Below are 19,194 nucleotides of genomic sequence, written 5' to 3'. Positions count from 1 at the left end.
TCCCAGGAAAGAAAACACCCATCTTGGTGTTTCCCTGACTTTGCGTTTCCTTTTGTCTTTCCTCCGAGGTGAGGTCAGTGTCCCCCTGCTCTTCCGCTGAGTGGGAGAGCCGGTGTGACAAGCTATCAGCTGCCTGTCCGGGGCAGGGCGGGGTTTGGTCTTCTGGGAGACCTGGCCACCTGCTGGGATGGAGGGGGTGGCGGTGACAGGCCACACTCCGTGTTCAGTGAGGCCCAACAGCGCAAGGTGGCAGAGGGCTGGGGGCTCTTGCCGTGGGCCTGGCACTGCCCCTCTCCAGGCAAGAGGGGGCAGCTGTCACTGGCAGACCCTGGGGTCTGCTCCAGACTTGGCAGAGGAAGACACTTCCAGACTCCCGAATCAAACGCCTCTTTGAAATTCAGAAGAACCACACTTCCATCTCCCTCCCCGCTCTCTGACACACGCGTGAGCGTGCACACACACACACACACACACACACGAGGATCAGCAAGCCCTCGCTCTCTTTCACACGCAGACCACGCCACCACGTTTTCTCTGTCTCTCGGCCTCTCTCACACGTACTGGTACTGAGAACTTCTCACACAGAATCTCATATTCTCTCTCTCTCTCTCTCTCTCTCACACACACACACACACACACACACACACACACACACACAGAATCATACCAATTAAACTGCTGCTCTCTCCCACCTCACTTAAGCCATGTATTTTGAGGAAACAAAACCCCTCTCCTCTTGGGGAGTCCAGGTCGCCTCAGAATGTGGCAACAACCGCCCCCTCCCCCAATGGCGACACACAACATGGGTCCCTGAGCTATCAGACACAGGCCTGCAGATGTGCGATAGCTCCCGGTTCACTGGGTGGATTTTCCACCTCTCTTCCCAGCCATGGGTACCATGTAGATAAAACCAGTAAATTCCTTCATGTTCCGGAGGATGGTGAGAACAGAGCATCCGTTGCAGCCAGCCCAAGCCTGCCCTCCAGGCATTTGTCACATTGCTGGCATTTGAGCTGAAGACATCTCCCATCACAAAAGCCTGCCGTCATCCTCAGGGGAAATCAGGACTGTCTTCTTTGCAGGAAGCTGGAGATGGGCCTAGGGAGGTCCAGACCAGGTTGGCTTTATTCCTCTCAGGCCCCGGATAGGGAACCAGATAAAAATATACTTTGCAGTTTGCTCCTTTTTTTTCCCTCTCTCCCTCTGGCTCAGATTAACCATTTATACATTTTTAAGGTATTTTTGCTAAAGTCCACCATGTATTTTGGTGATTTGAGCAGATTGTAAGAATGGTCCGTATAAAAATAGTCTCTTTGGGCGGAGGCATGAGGCAAATGTAGAGAGAAGTAGGGGGCAGCCACCCTGCCCTGCGCCACCACTGCCACCAATGGCCACAGGTTTCATGTCCTGTGGGGTAGACAGAGTCCGGGCGTAGAGAAAGCACTGTAGGGGCAAAACCCTGGTACTTAGCTTGAAGAATTGAAAATGAGGGTCATATTTGCTCTGGAGAATGGTGAGCATTGGAGGGCAGCCTCAGCGAGTGTTCCACTTTAATACCCATGAGCGGCATGGATGCCCGACAGGAGAGAACGTGCCTGCCTCCTGCTCCACGCTCAGCTCCCTTTGCTCCCCTTAGGGATTCTGTGCTCCAGCCATCGTGGGCTGCGTGCAGGCCCCTCCCACCCCCAGCCTGTGCACGTGCTGCTTTCTGCCGGCACTTCCCTCCTCCCGTTACTTTGCCTGGTTAACTTCTACTTGTTCTCTAGGGCTGAGCATAGTGAAAATAATAGTTAACACCTGACTGTGCTGATGAGAAACTGAGGCATGGAGAGGTAGGTTCCTTGCCCTCCATGACACACGTGTGAAGGGGCAGTACTGGTACCCACACCCAGCCAAAGGCTCCAGGAGTTCTCAACCACTGCAGGAAACTGCCTCCCTGACTGCCCCTGGACATCCTCCCCGATCCCTCGCTATGATAGGGAGTGTCTTCTGGTTCTCAGAGCACTCTGTACCCACCCTCATCTTCACCTTCCTCTCTCTTCAATTTTTTTTTTTTTTTGCAATGCATTTTAAGTTTCTGTTTTCTTGTCTGCTCTGTTCCACCCTCATCCTGTGCAACTTGAGGGCAGGGACACTAGGTGGCTCATCTCTAGGACATCAGCTCTTCAAATAGGACCTGGCACAGGGCTGTGGTTATTGCTTATTTGTTGATGGGATGAATAAACGAATGGACGGATATCAATCCGTTAAGTAAATGGTGCCCGTCAAGGTCTGGCAGACAAGCAGAGCTAAACAGAGAGCCAAGTCAGAAACTTCCAGGGTGGGGTCGGAGGGCAAGAAGGAGAACTTAAGGGTGGCCCCTTAGAAAAGCAATCCCCAGCTTCCAGGATCTTCACCTCTGCTGAAGGACAGGCAGGACAGCCAGCATGTAGAGAGGACACAGCACTGGGACCATTAAACCCTACTGCAGCCCAGGACTGTCTGCAGGCTGCAAAGTCCCCCCCGCCCCCTGAGGTGGGTCACAGTGGAAATGATCTTGTAGGGTAGGCTCCTCCAGGAGGTCTGCCTCATCACTCTTCTTTCTCTTTTGTGTCATTTTGTTTCCCCTAGACCCAAAGGTTGTAGGTTTTGCATTGCCATGGAACAAAGGCAGCCATAACTTGTATCTCATGTAGCCAATCTCATGTAGTTCTAGTGAGCTTTCTATAGTTGCACACTCTCCTCATACTCTCTTCTCACCTCCCCACAACATTAGCATTGTATGTGGTGAATCAGGGCACACGGGCTGTGCCCAGTATGGCGTGAGACCAGCCTGAGCCATGCTTACCTCCTTGAGCTCCTCTAAATAGGCACAGCAACATATGGCTCCTGGGGACAAGGACTGGCATGGCTGTCCTAACTCACAAGACATGGAAAGATATGGGAGTTGGGCTGTGCACACCAAGTTGAGTTGTGCCTGCCTTCAGCCAGCAACCTGATGGTTGTCTGACCATGTTTCTCCTCCTTCCAGGGCGGAAAGATCCCCGTGAGATGGACAGCTCCAGAGGCCATTGCCTACCGCAAGTTCACTTCAGCCAGCGACGTTTGGAGCTACGGGATTGTCATGTGGGAAGTCATGTCATTTGGAGAGAGACCCTACTGGGATATGTCCAACCAAGATGTGAGTGTCTGCAGTACCTGGTTGCCACAAACCCCCTTCCAACGAGTTGTACATGCAACAGCATACCAAGCCCTCCTGTTTTCAGCTCAGGGCCTCCTAACCTGAACTTGAGGTGTTCAGGATAGGGGATAGAGGGACCCCCTCGGCATGGATATTTGAATTAATAAAAGAGCCCAGCCTACAGATATGACAATCCCAATGACCATGAAGCCTATGAAGGTGCCTAAGCCACAGACTCCAACCCAGGAGACAACAGGCCGGTTCTGAATGGCCACAGATCATGAATAGGTCAGGCCCAAAATTAAGCGGGAAACTCTACCCTGCTTCCCAGAGTCTGGGATCTGTGTTCCTCTTCCTCATGCACGACAGAAGGGAAGGAGCACTGGTCTGAGGGCCAGGGCCTGGGTTCCCGGCCCGCTCTACCTCTGACCACTGTGCACCATCAAGCCAGTTGCAGTTTCTGTCTGGGACTCACAGTCCTCAGCTGTAAGGAGGGGAATTGTAAGGAGCCCTTCTTCCCTGAGAGTTCACTCTCTGTGAGCCCATGTCACCTGTTAGTAAAGGAGGAGCTGAGAAGGCTGCCCAAAGCTGGTCAGCTCCAGATGGGCCACAGGAGAGGGGCCCCACCTGCGGGGGGTCAGTCCCCTCCAGGCTGCCCTCATGGAGCACGGGTGGGAAAGGAAAGAGAAGGGTTACCTGAGACGCTTTAAGTAGAGGCCTTTTAGGAGTGTTCCGAATGGGAACCTCTGCTCCATGATTACTAAAGGATGGGGAAGCCTTTTTAGGATGATTCCTTTGATAAGGCTCCAGTGGAAAGCCCTGCCTGGATGTTAGCACTGTCTTTGACCCTGGGCCATTCCCCAGGGACCACCTCTCTTTTTGTGTTTTGAATATAGACCCTCCCCTTGGAGCTGAGAGGATTTTAGCTTGCAAAGCCCACATATGTGTGCTCTCCACTCATTCTTCCCATCACTTTCCCCAACTCATTGTTCCCAACTCATAGGCTCAAGGAGGAAGGGCTGTCCCCAGTCCAGGTCATCGTCCACTGCGCAAACAGCCACACTGTAAACAACTCCATGCCTAGACCCTGAGTCACTTGTAAGCTTGTGAAATCCATAAGCCCTCTGCCCAGCCAGAGGTTTACCACTGTGGCAGTGGCTCAGAAGATGGAGAACGGTGGCAGTTTCCCAGTGAGACTGTGCAAGAGGAGCTGGGGTACTTCTGTGACAGTATTCCCCGCTGCCTTGGGCAGAGTGGCTCCAGCCTGGAGTGGGTGAAATGGCTGCATCATTAACCAGGTCCCAGTGACAACCACAGGTAGTGTCTTGTATCTGGGCAGCCATGCCTTGCCTCTGCCCCTGTGGCCTGCCAAAGCAGTAGGTGTTGGAGTTGGCACAGAGGCTGCTTTCATGAAATCGGCAGCACCCTGGTTCCGTCCATACTGTCTGCTAGATGAGTAAGGAATGATAGCCAGAAAAAGCAGACCCATCTTTTCTTGCCCAAGACCTTAATCCGATTAAGAACAATTCAGCTCACAGAGAATGGATTACAAAACCGTCTGGCAGGCAAGCTTTAACATTCGCAGTATTTTCTGTCAATGCATTTACCTATGCTGAAAACAAATGTTACAGAATTTCTGATATTAGACTCCCAGAATCCCCAAATTATTCCTGCAACATACACTAATGGTATGCTAATTGTGACTCAGCATTGTGCTTGCTAGTTCTGCTCTTGAGGGGTTTACAGTCTGGTGGCGTATGCATGGGGCTTTGGGAACATTTGAATGAGGAAGGGGAAGGAAGGCTTCCCAGATAGTTGACATCTGAGATGGGTCTCAGAGGGAACAAGAACATCTGTAAAGTAGCAGTTTGTTCTGATTTTACTGTATTTCTCCAAAATAAAGCCCCCAGTGCAATTCTGCTCCCTATGGGAGGCAGGAGGTGACTTCATGCCCATTCAGAAAGCTTCTTATAACCTGGCCTGGGAAAGAGCCAGGAGGGGCTCCCAGCCTCTGGGCTGCAGCTTCACTCATCAGAAACCGCCGAGGTGGTGGCGGTAAAGGATGTTACAGATGACAATTGAAAGGCTTTAAGGAAGAGAATTGCAGAGGCAAGTCGGAGTGCTGGTAATTAGGCTTCCAGAGCCCAGGAAGGTCTTTGAACATGAATAGAGAGTTTGTCAGCCAGAGAGAGCAACTTGGAAGTTCTGCTGCTTGGATGTGATTGACAGAGATAATGAGAGTGGCAGTGTCTGTGGAGAGGAGCTGCGGTTTTATTGAAACATCAGAGCTCAACTTAACCCGCTCTGCCCTGGTTCCTCCACTGCTCCGAGCTCCTCCACTTCACTCTCCTCAGTGGAAGGTCGAGGAGGCACCACCCACAGCCCAACTCGCTAATGGGAAATCCGTGTCTGAGACCAGCCAGGAGCCCCCACTGAGGATGCGTGGGCGAGGGCAGGGGCCCTGCTATTTTCCCAGAGGAGCCCCAGTGACTTCAGCTGTTGCCCAAGAGCACCTAGGGGTTAGACCACCTGTGTCTGTCTCCACCCAACCACCACACCTACTATCTCTGGATACAGGTGAACTAAGGTGACCCCTCACCCCGCCTCATCCGTGCCCATTTAGTTAGGCCCCAGGATGTTTACTTATACTGGCCTTCGGGATGGCCAAAAGAGCTGCTGCAGACCATTCCAAGTGAGACAGCAGTGAGCTCCGGGAAACAGTTGCCTAGACTGGCTCCCTCACCCACGCATCTTCACTCTTACTTCTCTCTGAAAATGTCATCTTACCTTCTTCTAATCTCTAATCTTCTCAATATTCATTTATCTCATCCTGTTATGGACCAAGGTAAGAGGCCCAGAATCCCCTCCAGTTTTCAACTGCTCAGTAGGACAGCCTATGCCCCCAACCTTGGGCCATACCTTTTTCCATACAGTTCAAACCTGGTCGCTTGGTGTTTAGAGCCATCAGATGGCCATATTGAAGGTGTTTCTCCTCACCTGCTCCCTGTTCTCCACACCTACTAGCGAGGCAGGTATGACAGAAAATGATGTCAAAGTCCCATGAGAGAACTAAAAAAAATGTTTTATATAATGATGTTTTAATTTGACTATAAGTTATGTGTACCCAGGAAATTTAGAAAACACCCAGATCCTTAAGAAGAGGATATAAATCTCCAAAGGCAGAGCACTCCAATCAGAGATTTGTGTAGGCAAATTCTGCCCATCTTCCAATTAACGACCTCAGTATTTTCTTGTTTGGCATGGAGGCTAATAGCTGTCTTGTTTTCCTATGTGCAAGAAGCATCAGTGTAAAAAAATAAAATAAAATAAAGGCTAGAGCTGGAACCCATTCTATAAAGTGAAGTATCCCAAGAATGGAAAAATAAGCACCACATATACTCACCAGTAAATTGATAGTAACTGGTCAACACCTAAGTGGACATATAGGAATAACATTTATCAGGTGTCGGGCAGGTGGGGGGGAGGGGATGGGTATATACATACATAATGAATGCGATGCGCACTAACTGGGGTATGGACACACTTGAAGCTCTGACTCGAGGGAGGAGGGGGGCAAGGGCAATATACATAACCTTAACATTTGTACCCCCACAATATGCTGGAAAAAAATTAAAAAACAAAATAAAATAAAATAAGAAGCATCAGTGCTCCTAGAGTTTCAGCTTAAGTAATAGCAAACAAAGTTATCTAGAAGGAGTAGTAAATGGAGTAAAGTTTCATTTTGTAAATATAAACATGGGAGAGGATTCCCATACCTATACTCTATCCTATAAGGTAAGAAGCGGGGACGTGGCATTTACTAAGTCTCTCTCCTGTTCTAGAGCAGGTAGGAGAGTTGTCTTATGCACAGGCAAAATTAGTATTTTGGGGCTTTAGCATTGAACAATTTGGGCAGAGGTAGCATCAGTCTAGGGGTACATTAATAAAACTAGTTGCCTTGTACTAGAAGATTTCAGGGTCCCCTAGCCCATGACAAGTTGAATTTGGACACTAGCCCCTCTTGCTGGCCCCACCTAGCTTGCCCTTAGGCAACCCAGAAAGGACTCATGGGATCATTCAATGGGACAATCCCACTTGTCCCCACAATGAGTGGAGACTCTGTGACTGGGACCCTCAGTCTGGTTGCCTGAAGGAGTTTGAAAAGGGCACAGGTTTACGTGCCAGGCTGATGGGAATGATGCCTGGCTGCTCATTCTCATGGATTACTTAGTTCCACTCCGTGTCCCTGTTTCATGTTACGAAGACCTCAAACAGCTCCAGGTGCTGTTCTCCAGGCTGAGATGATCAGGGCAGCCCCATGGAGGCCTAGTATATGTGGCTTTCCAGGTATTGAAAACTTAAAATTAAGCACCCCTGTGACTTATTCCCAGCCTATCGTCTGCTAGCTGTGTGCCCTTGGGCAAGTTCATTGACTGCTTTGCCTCCCTTTTCTCATGGGGATAAAGGGGTTAAAATGCCCCTCCTCAGAGGGAAGCGGGAAGTTTGATTGACAACAGTTTGGAAGAAACCTTGTCAGTGCTATACACTGTTCAAAAGTGAATGTTCCCAGTCACTGGATTTTTTAATACAGTGATAATATTGTGATGGTTTGTATGCTTGTTTTTCATCATACTCAAGGGAAGGGACAATGCACCTTGATTGTCTCTAATGACTTCAGGTTATTACATTATCTCATGTCCCCATAGTGTACATAGTAATTGTAAGAATGTAAGCTAATTCACTTTTTGACCCATTTATGAAGAAAAAAAATAGAATCTGAATTTTTTAAGTAGAAGCAAAAACACCAGAAAAATCCCTAATCTCCAAATTGTTTACTTTGTTGTTTAAGATGCTTTAACTATTTATTTTAATATAAAATCAATGCACGATTATTATAGGAAATAAAAAACACAAACAAGCACAAAGAAAAGCATAAAGAACATTCATGTTTCTACCTCCTCAGAGGCAACCACTATTAACTGCATGCTGTACATCTTTCCAAGGTCTCTTCTATACATGTGTATAATTGTTAGGTTTTATTTTGTTTTGATTTTTGTTTTTTACAAAAGCAATATTGTACCACACCAGCAGTTATGCAGCCGGCTCTTTTGCCTAACATTATAATGTATATCCATTTCAATAGATACATTTCTGCAGTATCACTTTAAGGCCTGCAATTGTATTTCAGGCCTTTCATTGTATTATGGGTGCAGCATAGTAAATTCATATGTTTAGCACTTGAGTCATTTATAATTACTTTTTCCAATGCAAGAAGGTCAGAGCAAATATAATTGATTAAAATGAATTAGAAATTAAGAAGTACAGGATGAAAACACAAAAATATGAAAACCAAAGTTCTTAAAGCTCCTAAAATCCTTATGAAATTATCCCCCAGAATTGTAAAAAATTACCAAAACTTGATTGGAGAGACTCATTTTGGACCACCTTTTTATTTTTGACTGTTGTCTTCATATGGAACTAGTTCATTTAACGAGATGATCTTCAGCCCATTCATGGTGCTGCCTCAGGAGGATTAAATCAAATAAAGCCTAGAAGACACCTAGAGGGTCTCTGGCATGGAGTGAGTGCTCTGTTAGTGCTGATCCCTTTCCTTCTTTCACTTCCCTTATGAGGCCACCACAAGCTTGGGGATGTCTCTTATAAATAGTGGAATCACTGGGTTTCCGTGTGCCACTGTTTCATCACCCCTGGTGCCACCAGCTTCTAGTAAGGCAGAATTGGGCCCTATGTCTTCTAAAGAGAGGAGATACTCAAGCTGTTCACCAGCTCATTCTTCAACCAACATTTACAGAGACCTAGTGTGTGTTGGGCCCTGCACCAGGTGCTAGGGACACAGAGGAGCAATAAGATGTGGTCCCTGCTTTTTAGGAGCCCCCAGTCTAGGGGGATCAACCAAGTGCACAGAAAATCCATTATGTTGGGAGGTGTGTGAGCATAGAGCAAGGACACCTGAGCCAGCATAAGCCAGGGAGGCTCCATCCTTGGTGGCTAACTTGCAAATAACTGGCTGGTGGCTCATCCATCACCTAGTCACACCTTTTCCTTGTGTGTCACTGCAGGTCATCAATGCCATTGAGCAGGACTACCGGCTGCCTCCACCCATGGACTGCCCAGCTGCTCTACACCAGCTCATGCTGGACTGTTGGCAAAAGGACCGAAACAGCCGGCCCCGCTTTGCAGAGATTGTCAACACCCTGGACAAGATGATCCGGAACCCGGCAAGTCTCAAGACTGTGGCAACCATCACCGCCGTGTGAGTCTGGTGAAACAGGGCGATCCCTGGATGTGGGTGGACCCGTGGTCAGGGGCACAGCTGGCAGCCTATGATCATGGTCACATCTGCATTTTTAAAAAGAGTATCTGGCTACTGTGCGAACTTTATGTTGAGGGAACAAGCATGCATGAAGAAAAACAGGTGGGAGAATATCGCAACTATCCTGATAGAGAAGATAGTGTCTTAAATAAAGGTAATGGTTGTGGAAAAAAAGTAGATGAGTTTGAGAGATGTAGGAGGCAAAATGTTTATGACTTGGTGAAGGATTGGATGTGCGTATTGAGGATGAGGGAAATGTCGAGATGCACCCTGATTTCTGATTTGAGTACTGGGATTCTGCTTTGAGAATGTGCCAGAGAAGGTCAGTGCCACCACTGATCCATTTTTTCAAGTAGCTGAGGATGAAACCAGGAAAACAAAATGTTAGCAGTAGACTGGGGAAAGTTGTGGTGAACTATCCATATTTTCTAAAGGACTGTATCTTTGGATGGTGAGACTCTCGGATTTCACTTCACAAAAGAGTTGGGAGCCTCCTCTTCCCTGCAGACTGAATCCTATATCAGTCTGCCTGTCTCAGTGGACTGACCTGTGACAATGCCCAGAGGTAGGGGACTGGCCCTCTGGCTTTAGAAGTCACCCCAATTTAGCATTGTGTAAAGAAGGAAGGGTTAGCCCGGTGCTCCACTGTGATCCTCAAACCGTGAGGGATGCTGCCATCAATGAAATCTTCATGAAGCCAAAGAGGGGCTCTGTCCATGTATGTGTCTCTGCAGCTGTGAGGTCACCTCTCCCCTCTGTCTCTCCAGGCCTTCCCAGCCTCTTCTCGACCGCTCCATCCCCGACTTCACAGCCTTTACCACCGTGGACGACTGGCTCAGTGCCATCAAAATGGTTCAGTACAGGGACAGCTTCCTCACCGCTGGCTTCACCTCCCTCCAGCTCGTCACCCAGATGACATCAGAGTAAGTGATGAGAGTCCCCTCCATCCAGCCCGCAGGTAGGGGTCAGGGCTCCTTTCCTGCCACTGCACATGCTGTGAGTCCTATTTCTGGCCTCATCCTCGGAGCCTCTCCTCTGCATAGAACCAAGCCTGGTGGGGGTAGGGTGCCTTGGAAAGACAAAGGGGGATGTGAGGGTGGGGTGGGAGGCAGGGATCCATTCTGGGCCCCACATGAGAGTTCTTCAAAGTCATGGACATATGTCACTTGCCTAATCACCGAGAGCCTCTCCTTCATTTAAGTTTTCAAACTCAACCCATCAAAGAGAGCATCCAGATGGAAAGAACACAGCCAACCGGCACTTTAAATAACGTAGCAGGAAAAGCATCGCACTGATTCAGCAACCATCTCCGATGTGTGGGGAGCTTGTCCTCGTACTTGGATAGCACTTGTCAATAAGCATGCATTTCCATCCCCCTCAAATTATTTACCAGTCTGCTGCTCCCAGAGGAGTTTGGAGGAATACACAAAATAAAATTATTCAAATAAGATGAGAGCCAGAAGGGGTCTTAAATATCCATGCAGTCCATCATTTCTCCAAGAATGTTCTGAGTAGCACCAGTTGTGGGAAATGTTAATAGGTTCTCCTTGGAAAAAAGGTGCCATGGTCAAATAAATTTGGGAAATAGTGTGCATTTTATCACCCTCTTGGAGATTCACTGCTCATATTAGCATTATAAAGGCCATGAAAAATCCTGAAATAGAGAAACGTACTTAAAATTATTAAATACCATGGAACCATATTTTTTGAGGGGCAGGATTTTGTGGAACTGTAGTTTGGGAAATATTTATCTAGTTCCACCCCTTCCCTTCAGCAGACTCTGAAATTATGTGAAATTGGTGCTCACCAGTGGCAAAGCCGGGGGACAAGCCTTCTTTTCTTGCTGCCAGTTCAGTATCCTTCTACCCATCCACCCAGGGACTTAGCAGTTCCCATACTTTGCTGCATAGTGGAATCACCAGGGGATCTTTAAAAAATGTTGATGCCTGATTCTCACTCCCACACCTTCTGAATAATTGTGGTGAGACCTGGGCATCAGGATTTTTAAAAGCTCCCAAGGTGATTCTAATGTGCCCCGAAGTTTAGGAACCACTGTATTAAAGTTGGCAAGGGTCAAATTTTGCCTTCGGCACTCTCAGAAACTCAGATGATCCTACCTAGAAATTAACTCTACCCTCTGCCAACACACACACACACACACACACACACACACACACACACACACACACACACCCTAGAGGGCACCACATGGCTGCCTAAGCTACAATGTATACTGGCCTATAGCACACATTTCCCATGGTAGAGGATCCCTCAGTCCATCAGGCAGTTGACAAACACTTATTGATCATCTATTATATATCAAGCACAGCTCTAGGTGTTGGAATCCCCTCCTGGAGCAGGCCAGTTGCTGAGTTTCAAGAAAGAGGGGTGGTATCCACCCCTAGCAGTTGAGCCTCAGAGGGACGGCTTCCCAACACACTGACTGCTTTGCAGTCAATCTTCCTGGAGTCTAGCTCCACTTCTTGGAGGTTTATTCTTTTCAGAAATGACAGAGCCTCCACTTTTTCCAGGGAGATGGTTTGAATGTGCATCTCGCCTGAAATCCACTGAAAATCAGAATACATTTTTTAAACCCAGGTTCATTTCCTAGTGGTGCCTAAAAAAGACAGCCATTAGGAATGCCTTTCAAACAGATAGCCTACATTAAATAAATAAACAAATAAAAGGATGCACTCACCAGTGGAAAACAGCTTCGCCATCTTTCACAGCTAAAATGGGTGCCCCTAGATAATGGGAGAGTCTGGGTTCAGGCATAGAAGTGGGTATTCATGAAGACAAGCTCTTCCTGTTTCCCACTGCAATCTGCCTGCATATGGGGGCTGTTATCACATGATCACCTCACTCTGAAGGAATTCCCTTGGTCTGGGAATAGTCACATGAGAAAGATAAGGGGGAGACTAAAAGGAAAGTCAAACTGAAAATGAAGGGATTTAGTTCAAAGTAAAACATTCCTACACACTATTGGAGCCATTCAGTTTGTTTCTTGAGAGATAAAAGATGGAAAAAAGAAAAGGAGAAACTTCATAAAATAGATTGTGGGACAATTTGTGAATTCAAAATTCAAACATGCGTCTTATAGGTATTTGCTAAAAAGCCTTGGGCACTTTGACAATCTCACCCAGGTGCAGCCCTTGGGAGACTGACTACCAGCCTTAAGTGGGGAGGCAGGAAAGCCAAGGTACTATGGACAGAGAGCCAGCTCAGGGCTCAGCAGGGTCTGGTGCGCAAGGTACAAAGTGCTCAGCTGTGCTAGCAGGTCTTGGAGGGAAATGTAGTCAGGACCTTGGAAGAGTTCTTCAACGCAGCCCTGCAGGAATGCTAAGAGCCAGGTGGTCTTGTATTTGAACCCCAGCTCCACACTGCTTATCTGTCATGTGATCTTGAGCATGTTACTTAACTTCTCTGAGCCATACTTGCCTTGCTATAAATGTGCAGATAATAACAGTGCCCCTGTCATTGGTTTGCGGTGGGAGATAAATGGAATAGCACATGCAAAGTACTTGGCCCATCACCTACCAAGGATGCACACAAGACACGGTTTCTGTTAAATTATTATCATCATTGACTTTGCAGTGGTTTGCCAATTTTTATGAAATTCTTTCATGTAGATTTAAGTGAGATAGTATATGGCACATGGGATGCACTCAAGCACTGTTATATATTGCTGTTATTAGCTAAGAGAAGATGTATGGGTCTTCTAAGGTCAGATATAAGCCATTAACTTGCTCATATGAATGCTCACAACTCAAAGATTAATCTAATTCAAAATCTTATCCCAGGCATATTCCTTGGATTCCTGCTTGGGCAGATATTTTAAAGTTATTTTGAGATCACCCCTTCTTAAAAATGCATGACATTAAAATTCAAACAGAGGCAGAAAACGGAAACTCAGGGGAAAACATCAGAAGACCAGGCGAGCCCCACATCTTTTCAGTCTCGGCTGGTGATCACTAATTTAGGTAGAAAGCTCCACAGAATAACTGAAGCCCCATGGAGTATGCACTTGGAAATTTTCCTTGCAGAGGAAAATTCAAGTCCACTGGAGGGTCGTGGACACAATGAAGGGGCTGCTTCACAGCCTGTAAGTGAGAAGCACATCCCCAGAACTAGGCATAGCCCTGCCAGGACTGTCTAAGCTGGAGGGAACATCAGAGAAGCCGGCCATTGCATGGAGAAAGTGAGATTGAGCAAGAAAATATCTAATTGGGAGTTTGCAAGAAACTTGGGTAAACTTAGGCTAGTTGGACTTTAAGCACTTTTATTTATCTACCCAACTATTATCAGGAGCATGGCTCACCTTAGTGGTGAGTTTTGATCCGTGGAAAGCTGTCCTAAACACTAAAGGACGTCTTTTGTGTCTTCTTCCTTCCTAGAGACCTCCTGAGAATAGGGATCACCTTGGCAGGCCATCAGAAGAAGATCCTGAACAGTATTCATTCTATGAGAGTCCAGATGAGTCAGTCACCGACGGCAATGGCATGAGAAGTCTCGTTTTCTTGCGGGGACGAGAAGAAGAAAAAGGACCAGGGTCAAGGAGGAACCAGAGGTTGACCACTGTGGAATGTGCTGGAGAGATTGGCTTCTCGGCTGAGGAATGCATTTCCATCAGTGAAGACTCAACCGGACCTGTTGCTAATAGGCAACCTCCATTTCTCAGTGACAGAAGCATGTCTAAGATGTCGTGGGAGACCAAATATATCATAATAAAAATACAAAAAGGTGATGTTCAACAGAAGTGAAGACAAGACAATATGCATCAGGGGAGCAAGAGTGAACTCAGCTCCCACCCTCAGTGGGCTGGAGTCATCCATCCACAGGAAGAAAGGGAAGGAGGTGGCGGGAAGAAACAGAAGTAGTGTTCCATTTCTTCCTCACCAATGACATTCTTTTCTTTTCTCCTTTCGTACTCCTCCCCGAGAGCCCCTCCCTTCTCCTACACCCTTTTCCCTTTGCTCATGACTCCTGTAGGGAAGTTTCTTCGAACAAAACCCAGCTCCTGAGTCTCCAGATGTTGTTCTGTCAGTTGCCAAAGGACTTTGCTGACCACTGCATGGGGATCCAACCAATTCAATTAATGTCTTCATATTGAAGAAGAGATGTACCTTCAATTGAAAACCTTGCTTTTCTTTTGTTTGCATTTTCTGCAAAAAGGAAAAAGAAACCACAAATTGGGGAAAAAAAAGAAAAACCTGTTTCCGTGTGCAAAAGCACGCATATGTATGTCTGCGTTATAAAATGACTGTGCTTGTTCCTAACAGATGCAAACAAGAAAGAACTGGAAAGTCTTTATCCCTGGGAAATCCAAAGGGGAAGGAATGTGGTGTTGGTTTGGCTTTCTGGTTGGCCCAGTTGGCCTGTTGGCTCAATGGGAAGAGAGGAAAGGGAGAAAAATAAAATGAAAGGGGGAAAAAACTCTCGGGAGTTTGCAAATTCAGACAGGAAACAGGTGAGTGGTTTGAATTGGATGCAGTGTGGGCCATTCTGGAATGATACTGACTTATCAGTTATTCTTGATAACATCTGATGAAAAGGAGAAGGAAAATGTTTCTGGAGAATGTTCTTCCACATCCCTGGAATCTGCAATTGAAGAGGTGGCAAGGGAGAATTCTTGCCTTACCTGCGGACTGGCTTAGGCCATGTGGCATCCAAGGAATGTTTCAAATGTGTCCGTGTTTCTCTTTACATTCCTTATTGTACCTCATTGTTCAATTCACTTTTGTAAATTCCACCTAACATTTAAATATTTTTAATTTCTCCTTTTACCTTAATCTCCTTGCTAATTTTATCTGTCTAATTAAAATGAGCAGAAGCATGTCTGGGTTTACATAGAATGGCATCAGAGTGTGTGTCCCTGGACTCCAGCAGGTTGTTCCCAACTTTTGGGAGAATTCTTAACAGCCGTCCTTTCTTTCCCCTAATAGGGGAGGGGGGGAACACATCCCTGACCTCATGGCTCCCAAGAAGCAAAATATATTAGACTCAATGAGACTGATGTGACCCAAAGGAAAAACTGAATAAATATGAGGCTCCGAAGATTCAAATATGAGGCATTAGAAGTCACAGGCAAACAAACATCAGCAATCACCCAGAATACATGATTAGCCCTGGCTTTAGTTTATACACTACATTTGAGAAGTTCACATCCAGGCCAATTTTGTAAAATTTAGACGGCTTGCTTGTGGTGTATCTACGGATGTGCAGTTGGGGGTGGAAGGATGCCAGGCAATAAAAGGAGCTATGGCTCCCAAGAAGCTCATTTAATGCATATTTAAGGTGATATCGGCCTTTCCCTCTAGTCCTTGGTAACTTTGATTTGGGGAGATTCTTACCTTCTGAAGTCATTAGCCAAGATTCACTGTAGCAGAAAGCTCCTTCAAAGAAGCTCCTAGGCCTTGGGGTGCAGCTCCAATTCAGGGGAGCACATCTTAAAGCTCTTGTGCTTAACCCCCTGAGGGCATGAGTGGATGGACAGGACTCCTTTCAGCAGGTTCACACATGTCTGCAAAGGGCTTCAATCCAGCCTCACAGGTAGAAGAGAAAACTTTTCTTTATTAATTGCTTACCAATTCCACGCACAATTTACTAATTACCCCAAAGACCTCAATCCACGAAGTGTCTACAAGTCTAGGCAATTCAGCTAATCTACTCTCAATTTTCCACAGGAATAAGTTTTAATTTGTCACCAAATTCCTCTGACAGAATCTTGGTAACCCGAAATCCTTACTGTGCCTTCACCAGTGACAACCCACCTCTGTCTGTGGACAGAGCAGGTGAAGGTCCTGTCAAGGCCTTTGGTTTGGTTTTGCCATAAGGCCCCAGAAGCAAAGAGAGAACCCAAAGTGCACGAGAGGAAAGCATGAGGGGACGCAGAGCAAGGGCCGGCAGCCTCAAGGCACAGTCCTCCGGAGGGCCGGCCTGCCCAAGTGCACAACACCCCCCACCACAGTGCCTCACGAGCCACCCCACCCCACACCCAGACGGACCACAAGAGCACGTGACATGTGAAGGGGGATGAGGTGTGTCGCTGGTGAGCGAGACCTCACACATTACCTCTGTAGCACTGGGCCAGTCATGACCCTCTCTGGGTCTCAGTTTCCTCATCTGTTTGACAGGAAAGTAATACCTACCCTGGATGAAGAGTAACATTCTTCAGCAGGTTCTCTATGTCAGGCACTTTCCCAAGTGCTGTGCAGGCTTGAACTCTCTTCCTCACTGTGATCTTGTAAAGTAGTAGCAGGTAATCTATCGTTCCCAGTTTGGGGACAAGGAAACTGAGAGACACACAATGATAGAGTCAGGATTGTGACTCAGGCAGTCTGACTCCCTGCTCCTAACCTCTGCCTCCTCTCAAGCATAAGCATGCAGTGGCATCCCTAAGAGGGATTGTTAGGACAGATCACAGGCCCCACCTTTAGGTTTCTGATTCAGCAGGTGCAGAGTAGAACCTGAGAACTTGCACATCTCACAAGTTGCCGGTGGTGCTGATGCTGCTGGCCCAGGAACCACACTGTGAGAACCGCCGCTGTACACTAATCCACCTTCCTGAGAATTAGTGATAATAGATATATAAAAAAATGGCTATCACTCCCTGGTTCAGAGAATGACAGTCATCGAGGTTCTTGAGATACCCAGAAAGAGGGGCATGAACCCTCACACTCTTGGCCATGAAGTGGCGGCAGAAGCTGGAGGGAGTCCTGCTATGTCTCACACAGGGGTGTCTGTGCTGATGGCACTTTGGGCTCCCAGGGGTTTTACTCACACCCTCAGAGGAGCTCCCTGGGGAGAATGCTCACTGGTGGTGAGACCCCAGTCCTCTAGATTTTAGTGACACTTGCTGCCTCGTCATCAGGCAGGGGATTAAATATAACTTGGACCTTTTCTTGAAAACATCCTTTGCACAGTGGTCCTGAGAGCCAGGCTGAAGAGATGGAGTCTGTAGCCGTGCCATGCAGCCCAGGGCATGGCTCACAGAGAGGGGACCCCTGAGCCAGCACACTTGCCAGGACTCAGGTGGGTGGAGATCCCATCGGGGCAGCTGGGAGGGGATTACTTAATGTTCCTGGGTCAGGGGTTATGGGAATGGAGATGATTTGTGGGAAAGCTGTAGAGATTATGACCACCTTCCTGTGCTCTTTCTCTGCCCCTTTCCAGTATTCAAAAGAAATGACTAGTAGAGAGGTAAAGTGTAGATAAATCTACAGAGCACATGTTTATGGCATCATCTGGGTGTCTCTGGAGCTCACAGATGTCAAATAGTTTCATGCATTACTGAAAATATATGCTTCTCCCCACCTTACACCTCCCACAATATTATGTGTAGAGCCAGTCACTGGGCTCTCCTTGATGTCATCTGGGATGATTGAAATTAAATGAGGGCTTGAAGTTTCCCTTGACCATGCACTTGTGGAGAGAAGAGAGAAACAGTGAGACTGAGGAATAGGACTCCAGGTATACTGGGGGGCAGGGGGAGTGAGACATATTGCAGGAGGGAGAGAATCTTATGCAAGATTCTAACAGTTCAATTCTGCTCTAATAAGGTCTTTGTGGGTTAGCCTGGGAACTTCATTATCATTTTAGAAATACTAGTGGCTCTGGCACCAGCTGGCAGAGGGCATGATTAGGTCCCTACAAGGGGACTTAAGTGAGGGGAAGAAGGCATGATGTGACGGGTATCAGCAGCAAACAGGTTCCTTCCTGTGTCCTCAAAGGATATCCAGTGTGACAAGAGGCCCTAAGATTCATGTCAGGGTGAGCTCTGCATTCACTGAGCCTCGCAGTTCATATCAGGGTCATTTTCAAAAGTAGCCAGAGGTTTTGCATTGTCCAAGATAGCAGTGGGACTGAGGGTGGGGACAGTGGTAGAGGGGAGTCCCTGAGGTCACAGAAAGCTGTCAAAGGGGGTAGGAGGGTATCTGGATCACACTGAAAGGTCATTCAAGTTGGTTGAGGTCAAACACCAACTGTGTTCAGGGAGTCTCTTAGACCAGCAATTTCCAAAGGAAAACAGGTACATGAAGTCTCAGAACAAACTCTCAGCCCCCTTCAGAGAGTACAGACCCTGGTGTATATGGTGTGTGGTGGGGGATATGATCTGCAGGTCTCAGTTAAGGGTGGGTGGGGTGGACAGACCCTGGGCAGTGGTAGATGGGCCTCATCGCACATCTGGGAGAAAGGAGAGCTCCCCACTCCTGCACCCGCCCTGAGCTGGCCTTACTACCACAGGCCCCCATGGATTCTCATGCCTCTGCAAGTCACAACTTGGGACATAGCATCCCATCCAGAGCCAGTAATTCCCAAAGTGAGGGTGGACACAGGGCCTGTCCTGTCACACCTGTGAACTCAGCACTTAGCACACTGCCAGACGCATGGAAGGCACTAAATAAATGTTTTGGTGATTGAAATAAGTTTGAATTTAGAAAGTTTAACATGTCATTTTCTCACCTGCAGTAGTCCATGACCTTAAACAGCATGCTTTAAAATAAATTAATCCCTAGATATTTAGTTGCAATCTTTCTCAATTACTTTTAACTGCTATCAATCGTAGCCTATTCTAATTTTAGTTTTGTGAAGTTTAAAACACTTCTTTTTAACTCTGTTTGAATCTTTAACACAATGTCACAATTCCCAGAGCTCCAGCCTGGGGTAGAGCAGCCTCCTGCGGAGTGTCAGTCACTGTGCA

At 47.2% G+C, this 19,194-nt stretch overlaps 1 protein-coding gene across 1 annotated transcript in view; it reads left to right on the top strand.

Annotated features, from left to right (window-relative positions):
* EPHB1 (EPH receptor B1) overlaps positions 1-18,626 on the top strand; it is a 414,697-nt gene extending 396,071 nt beyond the window's left edge. Inside the window, exons 13-16 of the mRNA XM_012787778.3 lie at positions 3,011-3,160; positions 9,241-9,434; positions 10,262-10,417; positions 13,889-18,626. Of these exons, the coding sequence (XP_012643232.1) occupies positions 3,011-3,160; positions 9,241-9,434; positions 10,262-10,417; positions 13,889-13,997 (609 nt within the window). The 3' untranslated portion in view covers positions 13,998-18,626. The remainder of the gene's footprint in view (positions 1-3,010; positions 3,161-9,240; positions 9,435-10,261; positions 10,418-13,888) is intronic.
* Positions 18,627-19,194: the final 568 nt, after the last annotated feature.

The sequence above is a fragment of the Microcebus murinus genome, chromosome 1, assembly GCF_040939455.1.
Source record: "Microcebus murinus isolate Inina chromosome 1, M.murinus_Inina_mat1.0, whole genome shotgun sequence".
In the NCBI taxonomy this organism is placed as follows: domain Eukaryota; kingdom Metazoa; phylum Chordata; class Mammalia; order Primates; family Cheirogaleidae; genus Microcebus; species Microcebus murinus.
Note: the sequence above shows the minus strand (reverse complement) of the source record. Positions and strands in the feature narration are given on the sequence as shown.